General features: G+C 41.8%; 1 protein-coding gene across 1 annotated transcript in view; it reads right to left on the bottom strand.

The window, feature by feature from the left end:
* Positions 1 to 16,159, bottom strand: part of zcchc14 (zinc finger, CCHC domain containing 14) — a 77,434-nt gene that overhangs the window by 17,344 nt on the left and 43,931 nt on the right. The window contains exons 4-9 of the mRNA XM_034177250.1: positions 8,156 to 8,226; positions 7,929 to 8,000; positions 6,232 to 6,299; positions 4,736 to 4,914; positions 1,596 to 1,632; positions 1,049 to 1,523 (exon numbers count right to left, since the gene is read on the bottom strand). Of these exons, the coding sequence (XP_034033141.1) occupies positions 1,049 to 1,523; positions 1,596 to 1,632; positions 4,736 to 4,914; positions 6,232 to 6,299; positions 7,929 to 8,000; positions 8,156 to 8,226 (902 nt within the window). The remainder of the gene's footprint in view (positions 1 to 1,048; positions 1,524 to 1,595; positions 1,633 to 4,735; positions 4,915 to 6,231; positions 6,300 to 7,928; positions 8,001 to 8,155; positions 8,227 to 16,159) is intronic.

The raw sequence follows: 16,159 nt of genomic DNA, 5'->3' as shown, positions 1-16,159 counted from the left end.
CTTACTTATAAGGATTTGAATAATCAGGTCCCATCTTATCTTAGGGACCTCATAGTACCATATCACCCCAATAGAGCGCTTCGCTCTCAGACTGCAGGCTTACTTGTAGTTCCTAGGGTTTGTAAGAGTAGAATGGGAGGCAGAGCCTTCAGCTTTCAGGCTCCTCTCCTGTGGAACCAGCTCCCAATTCAGATCAGGGAGACAGACACCCTCTCTACTTTTAAGATTAGGCTATAAACTTTCCTTTTTGCTAAAGCTTATAGTTAGGGCTGGATCAGGTGACCCTGAACCATCCCTTAGTTATGCTGCTATAGACTTAGACTGCTGGGGGGTTCCCATGATGCACTGAGTGTTTCTTTCTCTTTTTGCTCTGTATGCACCACTCTGCATTTAATCATTAGTGATTGATCTCTGCTCCCCTCCACAGCATGTCTTTTTCCTGGTTCTCTCCCTCAGCCCCAACCAGTCCCAGCAGAAGACTGCCCCTCCCTGAGCCTGGTTCTGCTGGAGGTTTCTTCCTGTTAAAAGGGAGTTTTTCCTTCCCACTGTCGCCAAGTGCTTGCTCACAGGGGGTCGTTTTGACCCTTGGGGTTTTTCCATAATTATTGTATGGCCTTGCCTTACAATATAAAGCGCCTTGGGGCAACTGTTAGTTGTGATTTGGCGCTATATAAATAAAATTGATTGATAGAATGTGTGCCATTATTGTTGAAAGAGGAGACAAATGTGATGCAAGTGGGTCACCATTTCTGGGCGATCACACTGCACTCTGGTGGTCACAATTAAGAAGTGTAGTAGTGGTAGTGGGGGGTCCCTCGATTTTCACAAATCCTGGTAAAAGGTTTTGCCCCTAACATGGCGTACAAATCTTCACATTTTGAGCTTGGTAAGTAAAAGTATGTGACAGTTTCAAAGAATTTTAAAGATTGTAAAACAGCACACTGGAATTTTGATGAGTGCTCTTGTAAACTTGACTTGTTGGTCACTTGTGTTTGCTGCCTCCTGTTGGGCAAATCAGAAACTGTCCAGAATCCAAACCAGCTCTTACCTCCTCCATGGTGAGCTGTTTGAAGACTGGGTAATACTTATGGAGCCGGAGCTTGCGGAGCCAGTCCAGGATGCCGTTCTGCTCTTGAGTGTTGGTCTGGGACTGGGATGGTGGTTGGGTAAGAGACTGGGAACGGGACTGGGAATGAGAATGCAAGAACGAGGTTGGCTGGGAATAAAACGGGTGCTGCGATGGCACTGCGGGCTGGCTGCTGGTTTGCATTTGAAGGTGGTGCTGGGAGTACTGAAGCGAGGGACCGGGCTGGTACTGGGGATGCTGCTGGGGAGGGGTGTCACGTTTGAGGGCCATGGGACCTTGGGCGGGTGGGACAGGAAGAGAAGACATCTGGGGCGAGTGCTGGGAAGGAGGAGGGGGCATGGGCGAAGGGAGAGAGGAGAGGTGAGGATGTGAGCGGGTCAGGACAGAGCTGTGGGTGGTGACGACGGGCTGGACGCTGGCCACCCTGTAGACCGCCCTGAGAGAGGACAGCGGGTCAGAAGACCTTAAAAAAGATACACAACACTGAACTGATGATGTCAGAATTTACCTGTTGGCTCCTCTGTACTGCAACATACATCCAAGATCTGAATGAAGGAGGAAACAAAAAACACATCATTATTATCACCCTCATTTAAAAACAAATAAAAACCTCTTCCTGGACCATCTCATAGATTACATTATTAAACCAATCACAGCACTTCAAGTTTTACACTTTAAAAAAGTGATGCAAATTATTGGTGGTTAATAGGGTTCTAAAAAGGAATAGTTTGCACCATGTGTCATGCTCAGTTGTCACATTACAGGGTAACATTTGTCACATGTCATAGAATCTAACAGACATCGACCTTGTTTGACCTTTACTTTGCAGACCAAGGATTCAGCACAGACAAAACTGTTCCATTTATTAATCCTATTAACCAATAATTTGCATAATTTTTTTTTTACCAAAACTGGAGCAACTTTAATTTTAACCCCTGTATAAACTGAAACTGACCTTCATGACCTTTCTTGCTGTTTTGCCCCATAACATTCAGTCATAAACTGTCCAAACTATACCTTTTTGTAATCTTTATGACCAGACAAATATTGTGGTATAGTTTTCAATATGATCGGAGCATCTTTTAATTTTGACCTCTGTGTAATTCTCCTACCTGGCTGCCGACTGAAAATTCAAGTGACCGATTGTTCTGTTTTGGGGTTTTTTAACCGTAATGTCTAAGGAGAATTGGTGCTGAATTTGGTGCTTGTTTCATCATTTGAAAGATTCCTCTGTAAACATTGTTATCTGCTGCACTACTGGACGGGGCACTGCCCAAAACCAAACCCGCTCACCCTGCAGACCTCAACGGCACGAGCAGGTATAAATAAAGGTTCAATAAAGACTGATAATTGCTCTCATCCAGCACTTCGTGTTTACTGTCCTCTGATCCACTACATGGCCATTAACATTAAATTCACCACAGAAACAAACCCGTATGTGCGGTTTAGTAAGTACAACGTTGAATTCCACCAAACTCTGGTGAAAGTGTGTAGAAGTAGCAGAAAGTAGACACACATTTAAAGTAGCCGGGACTCAAGTCCGGCATGTGCTTGTACACAGATATGAAGCACGTTCAGATACACAAACAGCATTAGAGGCTAAAAATAGTCATCAAAATGAAGTCACACTCATAGAATCAAGAACACACACACACACACACTGACATGAGATCACCACACTGGCTTCCCAACACAAACACGCCACGCTGAATTCCCACACCAGACCAAAATAGCCGGCCCACTCCACCAGACACCTATAAACACAAATTGAAAAGCCTGCGTGGAGTCTCACGTCCCGCCACGGCCACAAACCACAACCCAGACTCACAGCGTTGTCCTTCCATGAGCACAACCCCCTCCACCCCAAAACCCAGACATGAAATCTTTCATCCTGGCTTCCACACTCTGCTCCTTCTTAGCACCCCTTCCTCACATCCAAGAATAGAAATCTCATGTTTTACATCCCCACTGCACCCAACAGGAGTTCACGTCTATTTGACGACTTCTGCTGCACGTCAACCTGCTGCAAATGGCAAAAATCAGACAAAGTTGGGACGATGTGCAAAAAACAAAAAAAACAAACAAAACAAAAATGATTCTTGCATTTACTTTGGCTCATATTTAACTGCGAGTGTACGAAAATGTGTTTCATGTTTGTGTGGTTTTGTTAATATTCATCCATTCCTACATTTAAGGTCTGCAACACATTCCAAAAAACAAACAAAAAGATGGGACGGAAGTTATTTATTCTAAATTTAAAGATTAAATCATCACTTTTACAGCCAGTTTTGTAGCAACAAGTCAGGGGATGAACACATGAACATTTCCAAGTCACTGAATATGTCTTGGAGTTCATTTACATAATTCATTAATAATCATAACTGCACACAGTATGGTACTATGTGGATTAAAAAAGCAACAAGTAGGCTGTTCCCAAAAACTGACTGACCAAGCCGGAAGGAGACGAGTTTTTTATCTAGTGTGGGAGGAGGCCCTCCCACTTATATACTAAAAAAAAAAAAAAAATCACGCATTTGCCCTTCACAATAATAATTACAGAAATCATTTATATCTGACTTTCACAGGAATCAAAGCACAAATCAAAATAAACTCCAATAATAAAATTAAAATGGCAATAATAAAAACTACACTACAGCAATGTGCAAAAATCTCAAATTAAAGAGCTGGTAATACAGAAAAAAGGTGAGATTTATACTCTGGAAAATACAGTATGAGAGGATTTTCTTAAAAAAGAACATGCCAAATTGCAGAGACTGTTTGCCAGATTGCACAGGAGAAAACAGAGCCGATATCTGACCACTTTTCTTGTTTTATAATCCTTCTCCACTCCAACCTGAGGCTGTGAAACAGGACAACAGGAAAATGTTGCACCATTCCAGTTTTTGTTTTTTCACTCACATCCACAGAAGGCCATAATCCCTGTCAGAGCTGTCTGGGGTCTTGGTGGCTTCCCTCACTCGTCTCCATCCACCACGATCACTTGACTTTTGAGAGCTGCCTATTTGAAACACATTTTTGTACAGTACCGTCCTGTTTGTATTTCTTAATGAATGATGTAAATGAGTCTTACAAATGTTCATGTGTTCATGTCCTGACTTCTCTCAAGAAAACCAGCTGTAAAAGTGATGATTTAATTCCTAAATTTAGAATAAATTCTCCCCATCCCAACTGTTGTTGGAATGTGCTGCAGACCTTAAATGTAGGAATGCATGAAAATGAAGAAAACATGAAATATCTTTGATTCATACAGTCTGTGATGAAACAGAAGTTAAAGTAAATGAAGGAGGGTTTCTTTTTTATTTATGTGAATTTTTTAAATCGTTCTAAGGGTTTGTGATCTGTGAATGAACAATCTGAAATTAAACAACATCACATAATGATTCCACTATGTTCTGCAGAATATGATCTGTGAAAAATAGAAAGAAAATCAGGAGTGAGGATGAGCAGCAAAAGGAAACTGTATCATGAATTAAATAACTTAAAAAATAAAAATAATCCAAACAAACACACATGCAAATTTAATGAGGTGACTTCTGCAACTTCACAGAAAACCGACCGAGTTTCAGAAGCACAAATGTAAATATAAATGATTGTCAAAAAAAAAAGAAGAAAAAAAAAAAGACTTACTAGAGCTGGAGGTGAATGGACATGCTGGAGCTACAGGAGCCATGGGAGGTGAGGATGGTAAGGGAGGGAGGGGTGAGGGGAGGGGAGGGTGGCAGAGGGGTGAGAGAGGCCTGGCGGAGGTGAAGAACAGCTGGGCGCTGTGGTGCTGGAGGACGTGGCGGGGAAGTGCTGTCAGACACCTGGGCGCAAACAGACAGGAAGTCATGCCACCGCACGCAACAGAGAAATAAAATAAAATACAAAAAATAAAAAATATTATTTAAAACGGCTCACCCACAACAAAAACATAGCAAAAATAAAAACAACACTAGAAGTCATCCTGCGAACACAGAGCAGGTGTGCGTCCTGAGACCGCGGGACACATGCTGGGGCCTAAGGTTCAATCAGTTCAGAAAGATAAGGACGAGCACAACCACAACTCAAGATTTATGTCGGAAACAAATCCTTGAAATCAGCCCCGACATGGACAGGAAGCCAGAGCAGAGAAGCTAGCACTGGAGTTCTATGATCACCGCTCCTCATCCCAGTCAGAACTCTTGCAGCCATGTTATGGATCAGCCAAATACTTCTAATGCTACTATGTAGCAGAGGAGAGAATAACATGTGACAGTAGCCAAAAGTATGAATTAGTGCACAAATTATACACAGAATTGTTATAATCTGTTCAATATTATGTAAAAGACAAACACTGGTTTAAAAACAGAAAACAACACCCCCACCAAGATTTGAAACTCTGAATCACACAATCACCAAGTGAAAGTGTGAAATGATCAAAACAAAACCATGCCTGGAATGACTGTCATTGTATTTTTGTCAAAAATCATGAAACATAAATCCATTTCTTTACCGCAGCCAAACCGGCCTCAAGCTCTGCAGTAAGACACATTTCCTACACAAACTGCTGTATCATCAGCACAGAAATGATAATTTATACCATGGCTATGTTTAAACTGACAAGCAGTACAAACAATATACAACCAAAAAAACCTGCAACAGATTGACAACTGACCCCTGAGGTACACCATTCCATAGTGTAAAATAAACAAACTGTTATTTAAAAAAATAAATAAATTGTGCAGTCTGGCTGAACCATAGGTCCTCCTGACCAGAGACGGCAAAATAATTTTCAAGTCTCTCTAACGATACAGTGTGATCAACTGTATCAAATACCACGCACGAATCCAATAATAGTAACACTGACATGGAATTAACATTTCCAGGCAGCAGCAGGTAGTTCGCATCTCTAGTGAACGCAATTCCCGTGGAACGATGGAGCCTAAACACTGACTGCAGAGGTTCAAATAGGTCATTCTCTGACAAATAAGACAGCAACTGATGAGCAACCAGTTTCTGAATGATTTCATAAACAGCAAAATAAAAACAGTAATACGTCACCAGCAGTCAGTCCAACAGGTCCTGGATATGATACGTCTTATCGTGGATACACCTCAGCAACCTACAGGGAAAAATGTTACAAGTAGCATAATGTGACGAACCTGGGATCTGGCTCCAGGGACTGAGGGAAGAACTTCTCCACACCTTCATCAGGAAACACTTGTGACAGCTTTGAGAATAAAGATCAACATAAAAAAGAACCTGGATTAATACTACTATCTGTCTCAATCAACATCTTTAGTGCATCATCAAAAACTACAACATCATGAAAAAGTTAAGCGTTTTTGTTAGTTATTTCCATAACTATGCTTTGATTGAGCTCTCTGAAGAGTCAGCGCTTTCAGCAATAACCACCTGCAGCTGACCCTCCTTGTGGAGGGTTTCAACGAGTGTCTTCTGGACAACTGTCAAGTCAGCAGTCTGCACCATGATTATGGTTGTGTGCACTGAACCAGACTGACAGATAGCTAGTAAGACCCTTCGGCTTGTCCCTCGTTTTCACTCGGGGTCACCACAGCAGATCCAAGGTGAATCTGCATGTTGATTTGGCACAAGTTTTACACCGATGCAACTCCACATTGCATGGACAGTGGGGGCAGGGCTGGCCTTGATCCAGAAACCTTCTGATTTGGAAACAAACACACTTTTTTCTTTTTTTAAGCTATAGCCTGTAAATATCAAATTCTAAAAAAAAAAAAAAATGGTTTAAACATTTTCAGTTGATGTAATGAGTCGAGTCTAGAATATGTCTATTTTTCACTTCCTGATACAACCAACAAAAACATTTTCTACAATATTCTTTTTTTTTTTTTAACATATACTTGCATAAACAAATAATGATGTACTAATAAATTTAAAAAAGCTTTTCATTATAAGGGTAAGGAGTAAAATATTAGGGGATAGTGATTAAAACCTCAACTACCCCAACAACAGGGCAGCACAGTCTCGTTTTAACCCCTACATGATTTCATGGGATTTGACCATATCCGGGGACAGCCGGCATGAACACAGCAATCCGGGTATTAGTCTGTCCCCACAAACAGTGTCACTTCTAACCGAAAAATGGTGTGCGGTTTTGTTTTCAGCTGTAATTACCAAAGCATTCACAAGAAGCCCAGTTTTTTTCTGTTCCCAGTGGAGAAGAGAAGACGAGGCAAATGGGAGATGTGATGTCGGTAACTGTTAGCCTAAACAGCGAACCAGAGTACCTGTGTTCTCTCGCCTGCGAAACCACCTCGACATGTTTGAACAAACCGCAACACATTTCCACTTTCCACCGCATCGTAACTTTTTCTTTGCATTTTCACTTTGAGTGTAATTTGCCCAAACACTCAGATGGTTTGTGATGGGGGCTGTCCCCAGATCTAGAAAAACTGCGTCATATACGTCAAATTTTACTCCTTTAGCGCCCACCCTCAAACCAGACTGTGTTGCCCAATTAACATTTGAATAATCACAGAAATCAAGTCACATGTCACATGTTGGCATGGTCACATGTTGACCATCAAGCATCTGCCTTCAGCTGCTCTGCTGACGGCACAAGATGAACACAACATTAACGTACGAGTCATACGACAGGGAGAAAAACAAACAAACAAAAAAGTAAAGTAAAATCAAAGGTAGTCATTAGAAACACTCAGCCTGCCCCCTGTCCTCTGCATGACGCATGTCCAGAACGTCTCAGTCCTGAATCACTCATTAAAACTTGTTTGCTGACACTGAACTCGAGTGCAGGCGGAACTATTATTACTGGGGAAAAAAAAAAAAAAAAAATCTTGTTTTAAGCAGCAATCCCGACCTTGGAAAGAAGTTCAATCACTTCCTCTTGAGTTCGGGAAACAGACGACACAAAACCATTGGACCAGCTGGTCTGGAGGAGTCGAGGAGAAACAGATTGGAGGACAGATGAGACGGAGCAGAGAAACAAGTAAACAGAGAGAGGGAAAGTAGAAAAAAATCAAGATGAGTATATTTACGATACGAAGAGGAGACACCTAATAGGTTAAACATTTCTACACGTCTTACCTCAAAGACGTACTCACTGTTGTCTTCAGGTTTGTGCGTGACTCCTCTCAACACCACCCTGTCAATCGCCGCTGACAGAAAACATAACGATAAATAAACTTCATTTGTTTGCACAGTGCAGCCTGACAACTAGTCAAAAGCAGTCTACACTCTTGCAACCTGTTTGTACAGCCTGACAACTAGTGAAAAGTAATCTACATTCTTACAGCTAGCGTTTGCAATCATACAACTAATCTGTACAGTCTCACATCCTGTGTCCACGGTCTTATAACCACTGATGTTACAAACTGCATTTTTTTTTCAGTAACAGGTTATCTAACCAGTTACTGTTTCCATCGTTCCAATGCCGTTATTGTTACTGACAATAAAATGCAGTGAGTTACTATAATTAAGCTCACTGAAGCAGTTTTCACCTCTTAGCCATAGCTCAGTTGCAAAGTTTTGTTTTTTGTTTTCTTTGGGGAGGGGCGGGACAACCGCATAAGTGATGGTGACTGGCTAAGGAAGAGTAAAATTTCATGGGAAGCCAACCAGAGGCAGAGTTAATCGGGAGTTCGCGCACAAATGCAAACACACACGCATTCACTCACACCAACAACACAGACACACACACACACACACACACACACATCATTTGCGTTTTTCAACTGGAACTGCAGACATTACTTTCCCTTCATTGAGATAAAAGGATTGCAGTCTCGCATCCCATCTGCAGTCTTACAACTAGTTAAAAATACGTCCTTACTAGTCTCTCACTGGATAAAAAAAAAAAAAAATAGACCACTGATCTCATAATTTCGAGATAAGATCTCGTAATTATGAGATCTTTTCTCGTAATTGCGACATCGGGATCTCATAATTACGAGATCAGGTGTCTCCAGCTTCCCCGTATGCGCGCTTCCTCAATGATCAGCGGGCATGATGGCGCTGTCGCAATTAATCTGCTCTTACCACCTTCTCGGTCTGAGACACTGGGAAATACTGATATTTCTTAAAAATGAGGATGACATTAATATTAGTATGTCAACACTGCAGGCATCTCAAGTCATTGGGATTGTTCCGGCGGAAAGCCCAGTCTGACGTGCTGGCTGTCGCTCTCTTTCTTACGTACGGAAGCTCTGAGCTGCCAAGCCCTAACATATATTTGGCTCAGTATCATGCAATTACGGGAAAAGTTTCATGTTATAACGTGATATTTATCACGTTATAACGTGATACTTATCACGTTATAACAAGAAATTATGCTCCACGTCGCCGTAATTATGAGATCAAGCTATTGTTTTTATTTATTTATTTTCTCTGTGTGTGTGTGTGTGTGTGTGTGTGTGTGTGTGTGTGTGTGTGTGTGTGTGTGTAAAATCGCTTCCGTACTTCCAGTCCAAGCGTGAGAATGTCCGAGTCATAATCGAAAATAGGCCAATTTGTAACCTCCGACACTGCATTGTGATCCACACCACGGCGCGCACAAAGTGTGGATTTCCCACTAAACTGTTGCTGGATGAATGAAACTCTTCCAGCGAGGCGAGGCACAGCTCGGGCACACAGACTGGCATGTGCCCGGGTGGGAGTGAGCCCCGCTGTGTCCCTCAGTGGTCGGTGGGTCTGTGTGAGTGAAAGCTGGAAGTCGGCCCGAGCTCCTCCCTGGACATTCATCCGGGAGCACTTCAGGGGGAAAAGCCACACTTTGTGTTTGATTATAGTGTGTTATCATCGGCTGAGCTCAGCTCACGTCTGTGCTGAGGGACTGGAAGTACGGAAGTATATACATAAAACTATTTAGACACCTGATCTTTTCTCATAATTATGAGATCCTGATCTCGTAATTATGAGATCAGGATCTCGTAATTACGAGAAAAGATCTTATAATTATGAGATATTTTCTCATAATTATGAGATCCTGATGTCGTAATTACGAGATCAAGATCTCATAATTATGAGATCAGTGGTCAGATGCCTGAACCACCTGAGCTGGCTCCTTTCAACACAACTTAGAAGGCAATCTCACCCTTTGACAAATTGTTAACATATTTTGCCGCAAAATTTCAGACTGAATTTCAATTTAATAACTTGCTGAGATTACTGGACTCAATGATTCAACCACACCGCTAAATATTCAATACAACAATCCATGGGCCTGTTATTTTTCCAACAAAAATGAGAAAAATAAGTTACTTGATATTGCTTATTTAACATTCAACTTGTCGGTCAACACTTGGGTTTACAATTCTACCATGTGCACAGTGTTACACAAGTATTCCATGAGGAGTGATGAGGCTGAGTTGTTTGGTGGTGCCGGTACCTTTGCAGGACAACAAAGGCCTAAGACTTCAGAGTCCTGGTGCTTCCTGCCTTACTGTATGGTCCTTAGACTCGGACTCTAAACCAGTGACCTAAGGCGATGACTGGATGCCTTTGGTACTAGGTCTCCTTGGAGGATCTTTGGGTACTGACCATCTTCACTGACAGGGAACATCAGGTATGACATTTTGGCAATGTGGTGCGTGTCCCCGGGTACAATCCAGCACACAGGTGTTTCAGTGTTGAAGACCGCAGTGGCTGGAGAAGACCAAGGACACGCCCATGTTTCACCTGGCTGCAGCAGACAGATGTATACTTTGAAGGGGTGGGGATGAACCATTTGTCAGCTTGGATAGTTGCCATTCAGGAGCTAAGGTGGTTCCACAAGCTTGCTGGATGCAGCGGCATGCAGCATCAGCGCACGCTACCCGACCTGAATCATAAAGAAAACATGGTACCATCCAGTATGGCAAATCTCTCTGAAGTCGGCAATTCTCAAAAACTGAGTGACCGTGGAAGAATGAGACTAGTGAGGGAAGCCACCAAGACAAGCCAGTAGAAGTTATAGTCTTCTGTGGCTGTAATTTAGAAACTTTGCACAGTGCACAGTCCAAAAACATGCAGAGCCAGGCACAGACAAGTTCAGGCGCTTCACTGACATTACCATGTTATGACACAGACGGAGAGAGTGCACTGAAACAGCGGCAACATGTAACAAGTGGGTGTGTGCTGCAGACCTGCGTGTATTGATTTAACACTTTAAACTCTCTGTGTAAAGCCACATGCAGGGGCAGGTAGCATGAACGAACAAACAAGGGGATAATGAAGCACAAACGGTGAAGCAAATGCAAAAAGAAAAGATCTCTTTCAGCAACAATGTCCTCATGTTATATTTTCATCACTTACATGAAATCGGCACACACACACACACGCACGCACAAATTTGTATTTCAAACTCTAAGGCCCCTTTCACACCGGGGCCAACGTAGAATTGCGTATTGTGGTGTACCGTGTACGGTGAGTTATGCAACTCTATGCCAAATTTAAGCTGCTCTACGCCAAGTTTTTTTCCTCCCAGGAGTAAGCTGAGGTCTACGCAAGGAGGACGCAAAAAATTAAACCAGCTTAATTTTTTTCTGCATTGAGTACTGGACGCAGAAAGCACGCAGTTTTTAAGCAGGTCTCTGCAACACAGCTCTACTGTACACATCCTAAAACTGAGTGTGTGCATCCAGAGTGAATCAGCTGGAGAACAGGTGTAGCATGTGCGTGGCTGCATGATCACACAGCCCGCAGCACCTCTGTGTGCTCAGAACAGGGGATCTCAACTCAAATCTCTCTCTCTCTCTCTCTCTCTCTCTCTCTCTCTCTCTCTCTCTCTCTCTCAGCATGCTTGTGAGTTTAAATGCCAATATTTTCGACTTTTTTTTTGGTGGGACACAAAACGGACTCTGAACTTTGTGACCTCTTTCATACGGACAGACTATTTCATTCACACACAGATTAAAGGGGATTTTCGTACCTGTTCTTTTCAGTCCGATGCACCATAACAGTTTGAGGAACAGTGTATCCATATAAAGCTCCTGATTTTGGAAAATGACATCTAAAAATACTTTTAATTCCTGACCGTGGCTGGAAATGAAGCATTTTAAAGCAAGTCCCTTGGCGTTTTTTCTGCTCCAGGTCCGTTTTCTCAGAGGATGCCGGTGTTGCGCTCTGACCACATCTGATCAGACAGAAGTGCTGTGATGATTTAAACTTTTAAAGTGCCAGTCGAGCGCGATCAGGTCTGATCAACCCTGAATAAGCGCTGTGACTCTTAAGTTGACTGGTGCTTTAAAAGTTTAAATCATCACAGCTATTCAATATTCAGGTCATCACAGACCTGATCAGATCAGTGGACCTGATCAGAAAGTAACCGGAGCTTTAAAAGTTTAAAGAGTCACAGCACTTCATTCACTGCAGTGTTTACCACAGCCAGACTCATCAGCATTCGGTACACAATGAAAACGATCCACCAAGATAAAAAATAAAATCATGTTAAATTACTCTGTTTCTGGGACTTCCACTTCCGGCGTCATGGAGTGAAGTAGTGTAAGCGTCCAGCTCCGTATATTGTTTAATTATTTTGCATTTCCAGACCCAAGTATCTTCGATAACTAACATAAAACCAGTACCTAAGCCAAAATGGAAGTCAAAAAAGAAAAAAAATACACGCAGAAGACCATAGATATCGATCCCCCGACCGACGAGCAAAACGAAGCAGCTAAGGCTAAGGCTAACGCTAGTGCGGAGACCGGAGAGGATGCCCCCATCTCCGTGGGAATATTACGCGCGGAACTCCGTGCGGGATTAAAAGAGTACGAGGATAGTTTGGACGGTGTTAAATCCAATTTCGATAGTATGCATCGGGACATTCACAGGGACATCTCCTCTCTGCAGGAAGAAGCTAAAGCGGATATCAAAGCTACCCGAGACGAACTAATGGGCAAAGTTGAGAGGCTGTTTACACTACAGGAGGAGGCAGCTAATACATAGAAGGAAATGGAGAAGTCCCTGTGTGATACGTCTGATAGACTGACAGCACTGGAGAAATCATACACATTACTGGTGACGGACCATAAGAAGTTACAGGAAAAATGTTTGGACTTAGAAAACAGAAGTCGCAGACAGAACATCCGCATTACTGGAATTGCGGAGGGCGCCGAGGCTAGCAACCCCACTGACTTTGTTGCCAAATTTTTGGCGGAGGTCCTTGGGGAGGACAACTTCGATTCCCCCATTGTTAATGAACGAGCTCACAGAAGCCTGATTCCCAAACCACGGAGTGGGGAGCGTCCGAGGGCCATCATTGTCCGACTGCACTACTACAAGGATAAAGAAAAAATTCTAAGACTGTCCAGGAGCAGGAGCAGCTTACATTATGGGGGCTCTCCCGTTTATATTTTCCCTGACATGAATCCCGAAGTCGGACGGCAGCGAGCAGCATTTAATCAGGTGAAGTCGAAGCTCCGCAACGCTGGAGTTACGTACAGCTTGTATTTTCCAGCCAAACTTGTGGTAACAGTGAATGGCTCCAGACACACATTTACCAACCCTGAGGCAGCGGAGAAGTTTATTCAAAACATCAAGCTGAGGAGTCGGAGGGCGCAACGGGGGGAGCGGCCGCATCTGAGGACGGAGTGTTAAATGCGCGAGGGGACGGATCGAACTAAACTGCGCGGATATAACAGATTACATTAGACATTACTGGAAGGTCAAACTCACAGCCTGAACTGATAAACCATTAACCAGGTAAATTAGTCTACTAAGTTATTATGTAAAAAAAAAGAAGAAAAAAAAGGGGAGGGAAGAAGGAAGGAAGGGGAAGGGAAAGGAAGAAGAAAGAAAAGGGAAAAAAAAGAAAAAAGGAAAGGAGGAAAATTTTTTGTTACTACTTGTATTGAGTAAAAGGTTTGCTAATTTTTTTTTTCTTGAGTTGGTAATTGATTACCTGTGTATTTATATGTGAAGATTCTAATGTTACTAAACTGTCATATAGGCTGTACTTATCGTTATATTCATTATTATTTTGTGTGTGTGTGAGGTTATATGTATATAGGCGCATACTAGGGATAATAGGGGACAACTTTGGGTCCTCAGTTAAAAGTTAGTTGTGAGTTTGCCAGTCTATACTGAATAAGGGGTCTGGATATACTTGACATAATTGTGTAGGGGCTTAGTGGTAAGTCAGATGTTCATATATCTCTCTGAATCCAAACTAGACTATTTAGTTTTTTGGGGGGTTTGGTTTTGTGTTGTGTTCCTCTGCCCAAGTTCCATAGGGATTTTTTTGTTTAGGGAGGAACAGAGAGAGAACAGGGACAAGTTCAGTGGAGTTTTTTGTTTTTGTTCATGTTTCTACCTGCACTATGGTAATGAGTAATTATTTTTGGGGACAGGTTGAAATAATGAATGATTGGGTTGTGAATCTTTATCAACAAGAAGAGTATGGTTAGTGACACTGATAAAAATGTTAAATCTTATAACTGATAAATCTGGTTTCATGGAATTGTAAAGGTCTTAATGGAGCTGTTAAACGGGGCAATATTATAGCACATCTTAAAAAGTTGGGAACGGACATAGGATTTCTACAAGAAACCCACTTGAGAAATCAAGAACATCAGAGGTTGCGGGTTAGATGGATAGAGCAGATATTTCATTCAGACTTTACTGCAAAAAGCAGAGGCACAGCCACTGTTATCCGAAAAGGCGTCCGCTTTAAAGCATCAAAAGTAACAGCTGATTCCCGAGGTCGATACATTATGGTTTCAGGACAACTTTATAACAATCCAGTTACACTTGTGAACATTTATGCTCCTAATGTAGACGACGAAAGTTTTATCAGATCATTTATATCGGCTTTGCCTAATATGGATTCCCATCAATTAATAATTGGTGGAGATTTTAATGTTGTCTTCGATCCCGATCTTGACAGATCATCTCAGGGATCACTGATTATGTCTAAATCTGCAAAAGCTATGCATGCATTTATTAATTCATATAAGCTAGTTGATCCATTTAGGGTTTTGTCTCCAAAGATAAAGCAGTTTTCTTATTTTTCTCCTGCTCATCGCTCGTATTCCAGAATTGATTTCTTCTTGCTAGACTACAAGTATCTGACACAGATTCAAAGTTGTGATTACAAGCCAATAGTATTGTCTGATCATAGTCCAGTATTTCTTCAGTTAGCAATTGGATATGGATCAACCGCATGAAAATGGCGATTTAATAATAGCATGCTGTCATATAACCGGTTAATTGAGGAAATAAAGAATCAGATTGAAATATTTATTTCAATAAACGATACACCAGAGGTCACACGATCCATATTATGGGATACACTAAAGGCATATTTGAGAGGCCAGATTATCTCATTGAGCAGCCAAAGGAATAAACAACGAAGGGAAAGGGAATCAAAAATTGCTGAAGAACTGTTAGAGATAGATAGGGAATACTCAGTTTCACCTTCTACGGAACTTTACAAAAAAAAGGTTTCATTGCAAACAGAGCTTAATTTACTTTACACGAATGACACAACTAAATTGCTGACGCAGCTTAGACACAAGTATTATGAGCATGGAGAAAAGACAGGTAGACTGTTAGCACGGCAGATTAAAGACGTTGCAACCTCGCGGTTAATAACAGAAATAAAAATGAGTACAGGGCAGACAACTAATGACCCGAAGCAGATTAATAAAACATTTCTTGAATATTATACAAAACTTTATTCTTCAGAATCTAAAAATGATCCAATATTAATTGAGAATTTTTTTGAAGGTCTTCAAATCCTATCTATATCTTCCGAACATAGAATGCAATTGGAACAAAAAATAACATTAGAGGAAATAAAACGGGCTATTCAAAATATGCAATGTTCAAAAAGTCCTGGTCCAGACGGGTATAGCGCAGAATTTTATAAAGCCTTCGGGGAACAGATTTCACCCCTTCTTTTGGATGTATACAACGAGGCACAAAGTAAAGGCTGTTAGCCTTCAAATATGTATGAGGCTACTATTTCTCTGATCCAAAAGCCTGGTAAAGATCCTCTTGAACCAGGCTCATACAGACCCATTACCCTATTAAATGTAGATAATAAAATACTAACGAAGATACTAGCAGGGAGATTAGAGTCAGTTCTACCAACAATTGTATCCCAGGACCAAA

The sequence above is a fragment of the Thalassophryne amazonica genome, chromosome 8 (genome assembly GCF_902500255.1).
Source record: "Thalassophryne amazonica chromosome 8, fThaAma1.1, whole genome shotgun sequence".
In the NCBI taxonomy this organism is placed as follows: Eukaryota; Metazoa; Chordata; class Actinopteri; order Batrachoidiformes; family Batrachoididae; genus Thalassophryne; species Thalassophryne amazonica.
The sequence above is the reverse complement of the archived record's forward strand: the minus strand, read 5'-3'. Positions and strand labels throughout refer to the sequence as shown.